General features: G+C 33.5%; 1 protein-coding gene across 1 annotated transcript in view; it reads right to left on the bottom strand.

Annotated features, from left to right (window-relative positions):
• AKAP9 (A-kinase anchoring protein 9) overlaps nt 1–15,215 on the bottom strand; it is a 188,256-nt gene that overhangs the window by 108,041 nt on the left and 65,000 nt on the right. Inside the window, exons 6-9 of the mRNA XM_056800198.1 lie at nt 13,171–13,326; nt 8,576–8,773; nt 1,876–4,311; nt 54–267 (exon numbers count right to left, since the gene is read on the bottom strand). Of these exons, the coding sequence (XP_056656176.1) occupies nt 54–267; nt 1,876–4,311; nt 8,576–8,773; nt 13,171–13,326 (3,004 nt within the window). The remainder of the gene's footprint in view (nt 1–53; nt 268–1,875; nt 4,312–8,575; nt 8,774–13,170; nt 13,327–15,215) is intronic.

The raw sequence follows: 15,215 nt of genomic DNA, 5'->3' as shown, positions 1-15,215 counted from the left end.
GTAGACATCATCTGGGATGGCTACTGCTCAAAAAAACAATGTCCACGATTTACCTATTTTTTGTCCCTTTCTGTTCTGTAGTTCTAAATGATGCATTTTCTGAAGCTCCTTCATCTCTTCTTCATGAGCAGAAACAAGGTCCTCTCTGAGGCTGTTCAGTGCACTGGCTGTCTCCTCTTCCATGCATGCCTGCACCTGCTTCACATGAGCTGAATGAACCAAGGAAAGGCAAAAGCGCTGAGCCTCCATCTGAAGCTGCAAATCTGCCTTCAATTTAAAGGACACACAATGCAAGGGTTTTAAAATGACAAATAAGATCATTTATTCTTTCTCAGCATTTATTCTTATCATACGACTGAAGAAAGCATCTTTAATGGCTGCACCTCAGAATTTATTATTATTATTTTTTTTTACTGATTTTCTAGCTTAACTCAGTTGTGAGTTCAGCAACATTTCTTTATACTAACACCCAGGTCAAAAAGCAATTTAATTCTTTCCAATTTCTTCCTTTATCATCATTAAATGTTTTTTGAATATAGAACTCAGATGATAATGGCACAAGAGATGTTAAGACTGAATGCATTATAATTTTCAAGGCCATGAGTACCACGTATTTTCTGAGTATGTTTCTTCTTGAAAATATACTTTCTAGGTTATATTTACGATGACAATACTGAGCAAGGCTATAGAATTTTAAGCACAGATTGGATGTGGAAAACTCAGACTTAAACCAGAGTACCCCTTTGGAAAGCTATACAATAGAAATAGGAATCCTGAATTTTCATAACCATATGATTTGGAGCTTTGTAGAGATACTCAATGTGGATATAGTTAACTCTTGATCAATCCATACTAATGTATAAGAATACCCTGTTAGCTCACAAAAGTCTGGATTGGGAAGGAAAACACAAAGATCATAAAATCTAGCCTCCTTCATTTTGCAGATGAGGGGGCTGAGGCTGGAAGAGTGAAGTGTCTTGCTTACAGTTATGTTGCTAATTAATAGTACGTCTGAGACTAGGAGAGTGAAACAAGAACAAAAAATCCACTGGCCCAATACATTAAAACAGAGAAGTCAACTTCCAGGGCACTGAGGGCCATGAGTAGCAAGAAACCGATCAGAACTTTAAGAGTCCACTAGATGGTTTGGCCTTGAACTCAGACCTTAAAAGCAACATAAGTCAAAAGAAGACTGACGAAGGAAAAGTGTAGTAATAATCTACTGTAATAACGATCACCTTTAATTCCTTAGTCATGTTAAGGATAAGGGAGCAGAATAGCAATTGAAAATATTTTACTCCTACAATGATCAGGACACTGACCACTTAAGCAGTTGGTCTTCAAATATAGGTATTCTCTCCTAAGAAGTTTTCACTTTAAAAATTTAGGTGATAAGGGGCATTTTAGGAGAAAACCATCAGGCACCACTATCTTTAAAATAATTAAATATTCAACATATTTAAATAGTTGACATATCAATTTCTTGATTATTTAACTTCCTCATACTTCCTCTGTATCATTCCATAATAATTTCATAATTATGTTACTGTTCCAATTATTATAGCTGGCAAAATATAAATGATCTAATGTTTTCTCTGGTTTTATCGGAACATATAAATTGTTTTCATTACAGTTAGAATTTTTACTTTCTTCAGAGCTAATAGAACTTTCAGAGGAAACCAGGATAACTTTAAAAAATCTATATAAATCTGCCTGAAAAATAAATTACAAGCCCTAATGAGAATAACTTGAAAAAGGTTAATTTCATTATTCTCTTAGAATATTAATTCATATTTTTATAAAGGACAAAAATATTTTCTAACTAAGAGGTTTATTCCCCTGTATTCTTAATCACACATCAGTTAGTAAACATACCTGTTCAGATTTCAGAATACGGAGTTCCTGCTGAAGTTGGTAATTTTCACTTTGTGCAATAGCCAAAGATGATGATGTGGATTCATTAGCCAACTGGTCAGTTACAGAGTCCAAGTGATCCAAAAGTGTATGTTTTTCTTGTTTTACCAGTCCTTGCTTGCATTCTTTTTTAACAGCTGCATCTTCAGATGAAATTTCATTTTCCTCTGTGATCTTTGCCCCTTCACTAAAGTCTTTATTTTTTTTAAATACAAACCTTTCAGAATCTTTACTTTCTTCTGTCTGAATGCCATCTTTAAAATCACACAGCTTAAGTTTTAACTCATCCATATGTTCTGCTCGACTATGGCCAATTATGATTTCTAGCTCTTTGCATTTTTTTAAAACTTGTTCTTTCTCTTGCTTTAAAGATTTAACTTCCTCACTTAAATGGTCAATTTCACCATGTTTCTGCTTTAGTTGTTCGGAAAGATCTGACAGTCTTTCTGACAGTTCTAATTTCTCTCGCTGGGTTACTTCAAGCTTTTCCATAAGTTCTGTAGTATCTTTCTCAACAACTTCGACAACTTCAGAAATTTCTGTTGTGAAAGGTTTGTCATCTTTACAGCTTTCAGAATCTGAACTTTTAGACTTCACCAAAATTGGCTTAATTCTCTGTAAATTACAAAGCTCATCAGTAAGAGCCTGTACCTGCATTTGGTATTCTGCTTCTTGTTTGCTTTTGCTGTCCTCTAGATCAGCTTTGACCTTTAAAAGACAAGCATATTCTTCCCGTAACTCCTGATAGTTAACCTCAAAATTCTTTTCAGCAAATGAGTATGTGTTCCTTTGCTTCTCAATCTCTTCATTTAGCTGATCACATTGCTTTGTTAGTTTCTCATTTTCCTCAAGGAGTATGTCCATTTTTTTTTGCCAGTCATAGTCTTCAGACTTGGACTTTGCTGAATCTATGATAATCAGGCTTTCTTCTTTGCTAATAGGCACATATATTTTCAACATGTCTTCAAGGGCTTTCTTTTCATTTTTAAGAATATTATTCTCAGCTTCAAGTTGTGTAAATTTTTCTTGAAGATCATCTTCTTTCTCTTTTATTTGTTTCTCCAAAAATTCGGTTTTAAGTTGTAACTCCTGTACTTCTTGTTCAAGTGTGCCTTTTTCTTTTTCTTCCTGTCTGAGTACTTCAATCTCTTTCTGAAGTTCACTGATTTGAAGGGTCATCTCTTCTGATTGTGAATTCACAAGAGACTGCTGTAAATCTTTCAGCTTTGAAATTTCTAAAAGTAATTGATTCTGCTTAGTTATTAAATTGTCCTTTTCAAATTGCATGGTTTCTATTTTTTGACTCATTTCACTATGTAACTCCTCTATCTGCTGTTTATAGTGAATACCCAATTTATCTTTAAATTTTTCTATATTTATTTGATGTTCAATTTCTAAGTCTTCCCGGAGTTTAGAGAGCTCCTCTTCATGACTGAATAGCAGCTGGGTTCTCAGTCTTTCTAATTCAGCTTCCTGAGACTCAGCCATTCTGTCCAACACAGCATTCTTTTCTTTCTCTAGCATTTCAAGCTTTATCTTGTAATTGGTAACTTCAGCCTCGTGTTTTAATTCTAACTCCTTCCTGAATTCAGATGCAGAAACAATCTGAGCTTTCAGATCTTCCACACTGCTAAGCAATCTATGTGCTTCATTAAGTTTACCTTCCTGCTCAACTATTGTCTGTCTAGCTCTTTGAATTTGGTCCCTTGAAAAGCTTAATTCTTCAAAAAGATCTTCAAGTTGTCTTTGTAGAATAGATTTTTCTCCAGAAATTACTTCTAATTGTTCTTTTATTTTTTCCTTTTGAGAATTAGCATCTTGCAGTTTTAAATTCAATTCATTAATTGCCATATTCATTAACTGTATTTGATCTTCATTTACTGTAATATTTGGACATGATTTTAAAGTGTTTTCCAGTTCTCCTTTATGTTGTGCATTAAGTTCATCTATTTGTAACACATGCTGCTTTATTAACTCTTGTTTCATCTGCACAATCTGCTGCCCATACATTTCATCTAGCTCTGCCCGAAGTTGTTCCAATTTCCTTTGAGTTTCTTGTTCCATTCTCTGTATCATATCACTTTCAAATTGGCTTTCTTTATGATTTTTCTTTTGAAGTTCTTCAACAGTTCCCATTAATTGTTTAATTTCATCAGAACACTGTCTTTCTTTCTGTTTAGAATTAGTTAGTTCTAGTCTAATATTATTTATTTCCTGATTCTTTTCTATAATCTGTTCTTTGAATTCTTCTAGTAATTTATCAGTAGCTGATATTTTATCCTTCAGTTCAAGTAAGTTTCTTTCTTCTTCTATTATTTTTGTTTTTAACTCTTCAATGACTGACTCCTTTTCCTGTAGTTCCTTTTTACTTGAGTCTTCTTTTTTATTTTGTTCCCTCTGAAAATAAGAGAGTTTTTAGTTAATTGCAACTTAACAGTTTTACAACTAAGTCACTTAGGTTTGATATTAAAGCATTCTCCTTTCATTTTATATTACACTGATTGTTTTTAATAATGTCTGATTTGTATAAAACAGGTCCAAATTGATAAACTTTTATTTAGAAGTTTCTTAAAAGATAAAATATTCTGAATGCACTGGACAGCCAGGTAGGAAGGAGGTAACAAGCACAACCATATAGAAGGACAGTATACTGCATAACTACTAAGGATTGATAAGGATAAAAAAGTCCTGAGTTACAGCAAACCTATTACTGGTCTAGGTCTTAGAAGTGACTTAGAGGTGATTCATGGGAAAAGGATGGAAAAAAAATATATTCAAAGAGCACTTGGCAGTATGCATGAACCAGAAGCTACTTAATTTAACAAAACTCCAAGTCTAGTCTAGGACAAATATAATATTCTAGCTTAGCAACTCAACTTCAGGATTTTGGTTTAAGTAGAAATTTTGAGAAAGGAATGAAATTTTTTCCTGACTCCAGCTCAGGCCTTGGTTGTAGAGTCATGGATAAAGAGAGGAACTGTGCCCAACAGGAACAACTGATGACACTATGACTTAAGGACTAAAACCACTTGAGTTACACTACTATTTATGTATTTTTTTAATGAAAAATGTTCACACTGTTAACTGATGCATAACTTCTGAATTTACAAATTTCATATAGTAAAATCATTAAATCAATACTAGCTAATTGGGAATAGTTGAAAATTTGATGCAATCACTATACATTAGTTAAAGGGAAAGGGAATAAGCATTTCTATAGCATCCACTATGTGGCAACCACTATGCTAAATGCTTGGCAAATATCATCTCATTTGATAGTTAAGTGGCTAACCTATTCTTTTAAAGATATAAGTAAAGGACAATCAAGCTGATTAATTAAAACCCCATTTGTAGTACCTCTTATTTTTTATTTTGAAACGTTTTGCTAAATCCATTTTTGATACTGAAATAGTATAGCACTGTAACTGAAAAGTAAACCCTCACTTTTATTTTCTGACCAACTTTCACAAAGGAAAGTAAGGTAATGAAGTTGGGAAGTCAAGTCCTGTCTTTTCTTTCTTTCAGCCTTCCAGTCTAAAACTCTTTTCTAAGGAGCAATGACAGTTTCAACAAGCACACTAAGGCAGGGGGACAGTGACAGACAAGATAACTCAAACTGACCCTTTCAAACTTAGGGTCATTTGCAACTAATAATTGGATTCAATCATAACTTTAGCAGAGATTCTATAAATACTGGAATGTTAATGTGTGCATTTACAATTATTTAAAAGTAGCAGTGTCCTAAGTACTACACTGGTACTCCTACACAATATCCTTATATCTTACAGAATGCAGAGAAGTCTCTTCCTACTAAAATTGTAATAAAAGAATAAGTCCAGAAATTAGTTTTATTCAGCATACGTCTCTAGAAATTAATAAATTTATTTCAGAAATATTCTTAGACCTAGATATACAACTGTCTAGGGCCATAAATTGCAGAGAAGATGATAATCTGATTTAATATAGCATGTTTCTTCACTGGGGCATTTCCTATGTTAATGAAATCACAGGTCCAATTTCTATCCCTATTCATATACCTAAAATGCTCTACAAATATTTTCTCAAAGGTACCAATTTTTTTAACCTTTTAGCAAGATAGAATTTCTTTACTTATCTTTTTTTCCCATTTGAATGAGTTTATTTAGTCAATTTAGAACATCAAAGATACCAATTTAAAAAGGGAATATGGCACAAGAAAATAATTTGTCTTCTCATTCCAATGCTGTAACTCTTCAAAATGTCTTTCTTTTTTTTTTTTTAAACCCTTACCTTCCTTCTTAGAATTAATACTGTGTATTGGGCCCAAGGCAAAAGAGCAGTAAGGGCTAGGCAATGGGGGTCAAGTGACTTGCCCAGGATCACACAGCGAAGAAGTATCTGAGGCCACATTTGAACCCAGGACCTCCCACCTGTTAGATTTGACTCTCAATTTACTGAGTCACCCAGCTGACCCCCAAATTTCTCTATTTTAAAAAGTCAATTTAAAGCTTTTCAAATTGTGAGCTACTTGAGTGCAGGGGCTATTTGTCTTTTTTTTTTTTTAATAGATGTCCAACAAGTAGTAAGTGCTTAATAAATTGAATGCTTGTTGATTTGACTTGCCTAGATGACAGAATGTAAGCTCTTTGGGAGCAAGGAATATTCCTCTTTATTTCTGTGGCACACTTCATAAATGTGTATTGAACAAATTAATTCTAAAAAAAACCTAAATGGTCTCCTGACTTTAAGAGCCCCTTCCAGTTCATTTTACACACTGTTGCCAGTAAAATCTCTATAAAAACTGGCTTAACGAATGAGCATGGTAGGTACTTGATGCTTATTCCTGTTCCTTCTCCTTCTGTGCTGCTTAAACATTTTCAATGGCTCTTCACCATCTACCAAAGAAAGCCCACATTCTAGATTCAGTCTCTCTAGTCTTCCACTCCACAACAAGCTTGGCTCCAGGAAAATGGAGCTCCGTCTAGTTCTCCCTTCTCTGTTCCAGCTGTTCCCTCCCCCTGTGCCTGGCACAGAGTACACAAGTATTGGAATTCCTCTCTACAGCTGCCTACTGGAATGCTTCTGGCTCTTTCAGGGTGAGGCCAAACTCAACTTTCCTCCATGGAGATTTCTCTTGCTGCTCCTCTAAGAGTGTAATTTTTCATTTCTCATCTGGCATGAATCACCTTCTCCTAAGGTTACTATTGCAGGATTTAGTTCTTTCTAGGGTCCTAGATGTTTGAATGCAAGGACTGTGGCTTCATTTAGCTTTATACCTATCCATAGAGGCATATTTTTCAAATACCCCTAGTAAAATGCCTATATGATAATTCCCAAATGACAATTTCATCTTGATATGTTTTTCTTAATTATTTAAGTAATAAGACTTGTCCTGATCATTGTTTCATTCTTTGACATTTATATGGTAAAGATTTCCAGAATTTCTGGGCTTTTAAATTATAATTATTGCATAATTTCAAAAACTCTGTTTTCAAGCCTGGTCTCAGTCCTTGACCCTCCTCATTAATCCTCACTGCCCATATCAAGTTAGGTCCAAGTCCTGCTGACAACAGGTGCCTAGAATCACTTGGATTTGTGCCCTTCTCTCCACCTGCCATTTCTCCCCTTTCTTTCAGTAGCTTCCTAACTTCCACAATCCTTTAATCATTTTGCTAAAATGCAATTCTGACCATGTTACTACTGCTCTACTGCCTCTAGACCTAAGCCCTCACTCCTGGCTCATCCAGATGTATAGGATGCTCTTTCTACATCTCCAACTCTGGACTAGTATGCTGATTTGTCTTCCTGACATTCTGCCTTTTGTCTCTGTCTTCACACAGTTTGACCTCCATGCCAGATTCTAGCTTCTGCCTCTTAGAAAAAAAGTTGAGCTCACATGGGATCTCCTTTATAAGACCAATCTGGATGACCTTCCCCTACCTCTTAAAATTATGTTTTATTTATTTTGGATATATTTTGTATTTATCAATGTTGATATTTCTCCCCCAAATAGAATATGTTCTCCTTAATGAAAGGGGCTGGGCTGCTTAATTTTTGTCTTTGCTGTTTCATTTTTGTCCTTATAGTTCTAGTGCCTATCACAGTGTCTGGCATAAAGTAGGTCCTTAATAAATGTTTATTAACAAATGAGTGATGTTTTAGTTGATTTTTTAAATAAAAAGGTATAAAATTTTTTCTTTGAGCATTTTCCCAGACTTTTATAATAAGCCTTGAAAAAAATAAGAGATCTCTTCAGGTATCATAATAACAGGATCAGAAATCAGAGTCTATACAGAAATATTTTTAATTTGTAGTTTCACTCTAATGTAATTTGCTTAAAATACTGAATTATAGCATGGGCTTATGCTAGCCCTATTCCAGAGTCCTTAATCATGAAACCTGGCAGAAGGACCTTATTACCACAAAGAAATTAACTTTTGCCTTAGAACTCAAAACTGGCATCATAATAATGGAACTATAAAAAGTTACAAAATATATTATTATTTTATCTATGAGAAGAACTTTTCTTCATTATAAAGTTTTTGAGTCATTTGCATAATAATGATGAAATGAATGTTTATTTCTAATGCTTTTAAAATTAATTCAAAGGGAGATAAAGAGCAACATAAAGTTAATTGTAAGCTACAAATCTTTTGGTAGACTATCATTAAAAAGAGCTTACCATCTCATAAGTTCTAATTTTCTCTTGCATTAAATTAATTTGCATTTTGAATTCTTCTTTCTTCTTTTGATAATCTTCTAATAGATGGTCTTGTTCTTCTAGCTGCTGTTGATGAGTGAGAATCTGTTGTTTGGCTTGAAGTAAATCTGCAGCTGTGTTACTATGGCTACTATTTCTCAGAGTTTCACTAGCCTGTAACTAAAATATAAAAATATTTACAAAGGGCAAAAATCATGGCATTAAGAAAAGGGAAATTATTTTTTTCTTTTGTTACTATGATCAGTACATCCCCATACACACATACATACACAGAATACACTTCTGAAAAAAATCCCATCTTGACCAAGATGAGAATCATTTAATAAGGTATCAATTGTTTAACAGGAAAAGATTAATGCCCTTCCACAAAAGTTACATGACTATCATGGGCAGAAACTGGAAATCTGCTGTGAAATTACTCAACTTGGACCATCATTTGGTGAAAGGTAGATCTCCTGTGATCCCCTTAATGAAGTCTGAACTAGGTCCAAACTCCCTGCAGCCCCATAATTTCCTAGTTAATTAACTATAGAAGTTATAAGAGTTCTTGTAATAAGAGCATGCAAGCTATAGAGAGTCTTAAAATGAGATTTCAATAAATATTTTTGCTAGTTTCTGCCAGACTGCTTTCCAGTTTTCCCAAGTTTTTGTTGATGAGTTCTTATCCCATTATCTGGGATCTTTTGGTTTATCAAACACTAAACTATTATGATCATTTGCCTCTGTATTTTGTGTCCAGTGATCAACCTCACTATTTCTTACCCAGTACTAAATTGTTTTGATGACTCTTCTTTCATGATAGTGTAAGACATAGTAATGTTAGGTCTACTTTCTTCTCATTTTAAAAAATTAATTCCCTTGATATTCTTGGTCTTTTGATCCTCTTGAATTTTATTATTATCTTTTCTAGTTTTATAAAGTAATCCTTTGTTGGTTTGGTTGGCATGGTACTGAATAAGTTAATTAACTTAGGTAGTATTGTCACTATTATTGTTTTGGCTCAGCTTACCGAAGGCCAATTAATATTTCTCTAATGTCTAAAGATGTTTTGTAATGAAGTTATGTTCATATAGTTCTTGTTTTTGTCTCAACAGGTATTCAATACTGTCTGTATTTATTTTAAATGTAATTTCTCTATTTCTTCCTGCTGAATTTGTAGGAACCATATAAAAATGCTGATATTTTATGTAGGTTTATTTTATATCCTAAAACTCTCCTGAAATTATTAAATTTGTTTCAATTATTTTTTCATTGACTCTATAGGGTTTTCTAAGTAAAGAATAATATTATCTGCAAAAATGATCATGTTACTTCTTTGCCCAGGTTTGCTCTAGTTCACATATTTAGCATCATGTTGAACAGAAACAGTGGAAATGGATATCCTTGCTTTACCCCTTGAGCTTAAACTAGAAAGATGACCTCTAGTTTAGTCATATTAGAGATAATGCTGACTTTTATAGATAAAAGGCTCTTCCTAAATTTTCTAGTTAACATAATTGGGTGTAGTATCATGTCAAAAGGATTTCTTACATCTACTAATATAGCAGATGATTTTTGTTATTAATATGATCAATTATGTTTGTAGCTTTCCTAACACTGAATCAGCCCTACATTCCTGGAATAAATCCACTTTTGTCAGAGTTAATAACCTTTGTGATGTGTTGGACTCTTTATTTAAATTTTTTTTGCATCATTATTCATTAGGGATACTGGTTTAGTTTTATTCCTCTGTTCTGCCTCTCTTTAAACGTATGTATCAACACTGTGGTACAATCGAATGTAATTAATTTCTCCATTAGTGGCAATGCAGTGATCCTGAACAACTTGGAGGAATCTATGAGAAAAATCACTATCTACATTCAGAGGAAACACTGTGGGAGTAAAAACACCAAAGAAAAACAACTGCTTGAATACAGGGGATATGGTTGGGGATGTTGACTCTAAATGAACATCCTAGTGCAAACAACAACATGGAAATAGGTTCTGATCAAGGACACCAATGAAACTGCGTGTCGGCTGCGGGAAGGGTGGGTGGAGGGGAGGGAGGGAAATAAAGTGAGTACTGCAACCAAAATAAATAAATAAATAAAATTAAAAATAATAAATGTATGCATCAAGACTGTATTTATAACATGTAAGGAATTTGTTAGAACCTCTTCCTTTCCAATTTTTTCAGTTTACACATTAGTGGAATTATTCTATAAGTATTTGATAGAGAGTTACTTTTCTTTTCTTGGTAGAGAGCCAAATCATATTATTAAAAATGATATAAAGAATTGATTTTTATGATCCAATTCTCTGTCTGAAATACCAATATTCAAAAGATATATGGCAAAGAATACTGTATTTTGCTATTGTGTTCATATGTTAAAAGAATATAGTGAAGTCTGAAATAAACTTATCAAAAAATTTAAAAAAAAAGAATTTGATGGAATCTGCTTGTAAATCTATTTGGTGCTGGGGTATTTTTCTTTGAAAATCATTTATGACATCTTCAATTTCTTTTTATAAAATTGGATTATCTTTCATTCTTTATAATATTAATCTGGGCATTTTATATTTTTGAAAATATCTTTTAATTTCATTTATACTGGAAGATTTATTGGCACATAATTGAGCAAAATAGTTCCTATAATTTATTTCTTCTTCCTTGGTAGCATATTTATCTTTTTAAATTTTTGATAACTATTAATTTGGTTTTCTTCTTTCTCTCTATTTAAAAATCAAGTTACCTAATGGTTTATCTGCTTTATTTTTTAAAATGGCAGTTCCTAGTTTTACTTAGTAATTCAATGATTTTTTTGTTTTTTATTTTGGCAATCTCTTCTTTTATTTTCAGGATTTTTATCTGTTAGTTGCTTCTTCTCTCTTTAACTGATAAAGTATTCAGATATATGAATTTTCCTCTAAGTACTACTTTGGCTATATTCCAAAATCCTAGTGTATTGTTTCATTATTTTTCTTATCACTAATGAAATTGCTGATATTTTTCTATGATTTATTTGTTCTTTGACTCACCTGTTCATTAGAATTAAGTTATTTAATTTCTGATTTTTAGTCTCTGTTTCAAAAGCCTTTTTATTAAATATAACTGGGGACCATAAAAAGATACTTAACATTTCTGCTTATATATGCATTTCTTTGTGAGATCTTTATGCCCCAATAAATGGTCAGTTTTTTGTAAGGGTACCATGAACAGCTGAAAAAGAAGCTAACACTGTTCTATTCTCATTCAATATTTTCTAGAAATCTATATTTAGCTAACTACCATTTCCAAAATTCTATTCAGTTCCTTCTTTTTGGTTAGATTTATTTAAGTATGAAAGGGAGTAATATGAGGACTCCAACCTTTACAGTTTTACTGTATTTTCTCACTATTAATTTATTTCAATTTTCCTTTTAGAATTCAGATACTATGCTATTTGAGATATATATGTTTAGTATTGGTATTTAATCAATGCCTATGGTACCTTTCACCAAATATAGTTTCCCCTCATATCTCACTTATTAAATCTATTTTGTTGTTGCTTTGTCTGAGATCATGATTGCTACCACTGTCTTTTTTTATTTCAGCTGAAGCATAATGAATTTTGCCTTTAGTCCTTTATTTTAACTCTCTATGCATCTTTTTTTTAAAATTATTTCTTGAAAACAACTTTTGCTGGGCCCTGGTTTCCAATCTATCTGCTATCTTCTTCCATTTTATGGATGAGTTCATTCAATTCATATTTATTATTATAATTGCTAATTGTGTATTTCTCAGTATCTATTCTCTTATACTTTTCCTTCTCTTTGTTTCCTATCCTGTCTTTAAGAGTTTGGTTTGCTTAATCAGTCATTTCTATCCCTTCTCATTCCATCCTGTTTCCCTGATGAGTGAAATGCTTCTTCATCCAACTTTGGGTATGTACTAAAAAAACATTTCATCAATTATCAAGGAAACCATCATCATGAAAAGGGTTCCATGTGGTCATTAATACTATCTCTGCTTATTAGAATTAACCAGTATATCTTTATTTGCAAATGTCTTATTTCTACTCTTCTTCCTTCTCCTCCAAACACATACATAAAACACAGGAAGCTATGTACTATAAATTGCAAATGAATGCCTAGGGAGATTTTTGAGGAGGAAAGATTATTCATTAGTCTTATTATGTGCTCAGAAATTTTTTCATTCTAGGGAATTGTTATTACTATTGCCTAAAAGAATTATTTAGCCATCCTACTATTTTGCGGAGAAAGTTCAATGTCAGCTAAAGAAGTCATTAGCAAACAATGGTAACACAAATGACTGAATTTTTGATCTTCTGTAACCCTTGAAAAGGAAAACAAAAAGAGAGAGCAGAGGAACCAATACCAGGGAAACCAGCAAGGATAAAGTAAATAATATTTGGTTAATCTAATTAATTAATTAGCATCCACAATTTCCCATATATAATAACCCAAAATATACAAATATTATGTGAACAATGAACATAGTGTTTACCTTGAAAGACACAAAGGTTATGAGAAATAAACTTATCAAACAATAAAAATTTACTAGCAATAAGACTTACATGTTGGAACTGAATTTGCAACTTTTGGCTTTGTTCTGTCAGCTCTAAAAATTCTCTCATAGTCTCATCTTTTTCTTTTCTTGCTTGTTGTAGATTAGCAGTAAGTTGGGTTATGATGCCATCTCTTTGTTTAATTGCAGCTTCAAATTCTTGAAGCTATAAAAAAGTGAAAATGGATGACAAAATAAAAATTTTAAAATACAAATGTAGGTTAATAATAAATAAAAATAATGCATAATTTTATGTTCAAATATACTAGATTCTAAAATAATACTTAGGCAGGCATATCCTTTTTCTTTTTTTAAGATTGGTTTTCTTTCTCTCTCCTAGGCACTGTATGGTAAGAGTCTATTTTCAGATGAGGACATCCAAAAACCAGAAGTGAGAAGCATGACAGAGGCCATCAGAGTAAAGAAACCAACAAGGCAGAAATAGTAGGAAGCACATAGCACATCTGAAGCAATGATTAGGGAGATGGCAGAGAAGGGAGCAATCAACAGTGCCCAATTCTACAGACAGGTAAAGAGGACAAGAAGAACTGAAATATGGTCCCTGGGAATCTCTGAGAGAGTAGTATCAGTAGTGTGGAAGCCAGACTTGAAGGGGCTCAATGGAGGCATGGAAATAGTTTTTTCAAAGTCTGGCAGTGAAAGGTGAATAAGAGACAACTTATTAGTTGAACTGGGTAGAAGAGTAAAAAGAGGTTTTTCATATGCTTTTCTGTCTTCTAAAATGAAAGATACTGAATTCAATTGACCTTTTTCTTGATGCCTCATGGTTCACAATGTGACTATATTATTATAAAACACCAAAGATATAACTGTAGAAAGAAATGATTTGGGACAAAGGAATGAATAGGAACTGCCTAGAAGTGGCCTTAAAATTTGCTTTCTTAGGAGAAATAGTTCGCATTATACATAAATACTTTGTTTCCAAAATATTTTACAAAGGTGATTTCATGATACAACAACCCTGTAAAATAGGTGTTATTATCATCCTTACTTTACAGACAAGGTAACTGAGGCTCATAGTAGCTAAGAGATCTGCTTAGGATCACAAAAAAGGTATAATGCTCATCCACAATACCATGCCATCTCTTGCTTTTGGACATTTGCTTAATGGTAATTTTGGACATAATGGTAAAATTTTATGTTATATAACCTCAAAATATATGATTTATTAAAAACTAATAAATGAATCCAACCTTGAAACTTTTTCTTAAATGATTTTTTACTCTCTAGAAAGTCTTTAGAGTCTCTACTAGTATCTTTAGGCTTTTTAACATTCAGACATTATCTATGATATCTGCATCACTAATGAATCTATTTGTGAGCCTGAACACACTTGAACCTGCATAAAAAGAGTCTCCTTCATCATTTCAAAAAATGGTGGGGGCAGTTGGGTAGCTCAGTGAATTGAGAGCCAGTCCTAAAGATGGGAGGTCCTAGGTTCAAATCTGATCTCAGACACTTCCCAGCTGTGTGACCCTGGGCAAGTCACTTGACCCCCATTGCCTAGCCCATACCACTCTTCTGCCTTGGAGCTAATACAAAGTACTGACTCCAAGACAGAAGGTAAGGGAGGGAGGGAGGGAGGGAGGGAGGGAGGCAGGGAGGCAGGGAGGCAGGGAGGCAGGGAGGCAGGCAGGCAGGGAGGCAGGGAGGCAGGCAGGCAGGCAGGCAGGCAGGCAGGCAGGCAGGCAGGCAGGCAGGCAGGAAGGAAGGAAGGAAGGAAGGAAGGAAGGAAGGAAGGAAGGAAGGAAGGAAGGAAGGAAGGAAGGAAGGAAGGAAGGAAGAGTGAGTGACTATTTCTCTATCTAAGGTGTCCACAAGGCCTACAGTTCATTTGAGATTCAGAAATCACGACTGTATCTTCTGGGGAAATGTTAGTAGAACAGATAGGAAAGTAGGGAATAAGTGATAATACAATTAGGTGAATTTAAAATTGGTTGAACATCCTTGAGTAGTGATTAATATAACAGGGAAATATCTAGTGGTTTTGTCTACTTCAGGCTCTGTCCTTGGCCCTGTTTGATTAAAAAAATT

Source organism: Monodelphis domestica, chromosome 5 (assembly GCF_027887165.1).
Source record: "Monodelphis domestica isolate mMonDom1 chromosome 5, mMonDom1.pri, whole genome shotgun sequence".
In the NCBI taxonomy this organism is placed as follows: Eukaryota; Metazoa; Chordata; class Mammalia; order Didelphimorphia; family Didelphidae; genus Monodelphis; species Monodelphis domestica.
This window is presented reverse-complemented; position numbering and strand designations above follow the sequence as displayed.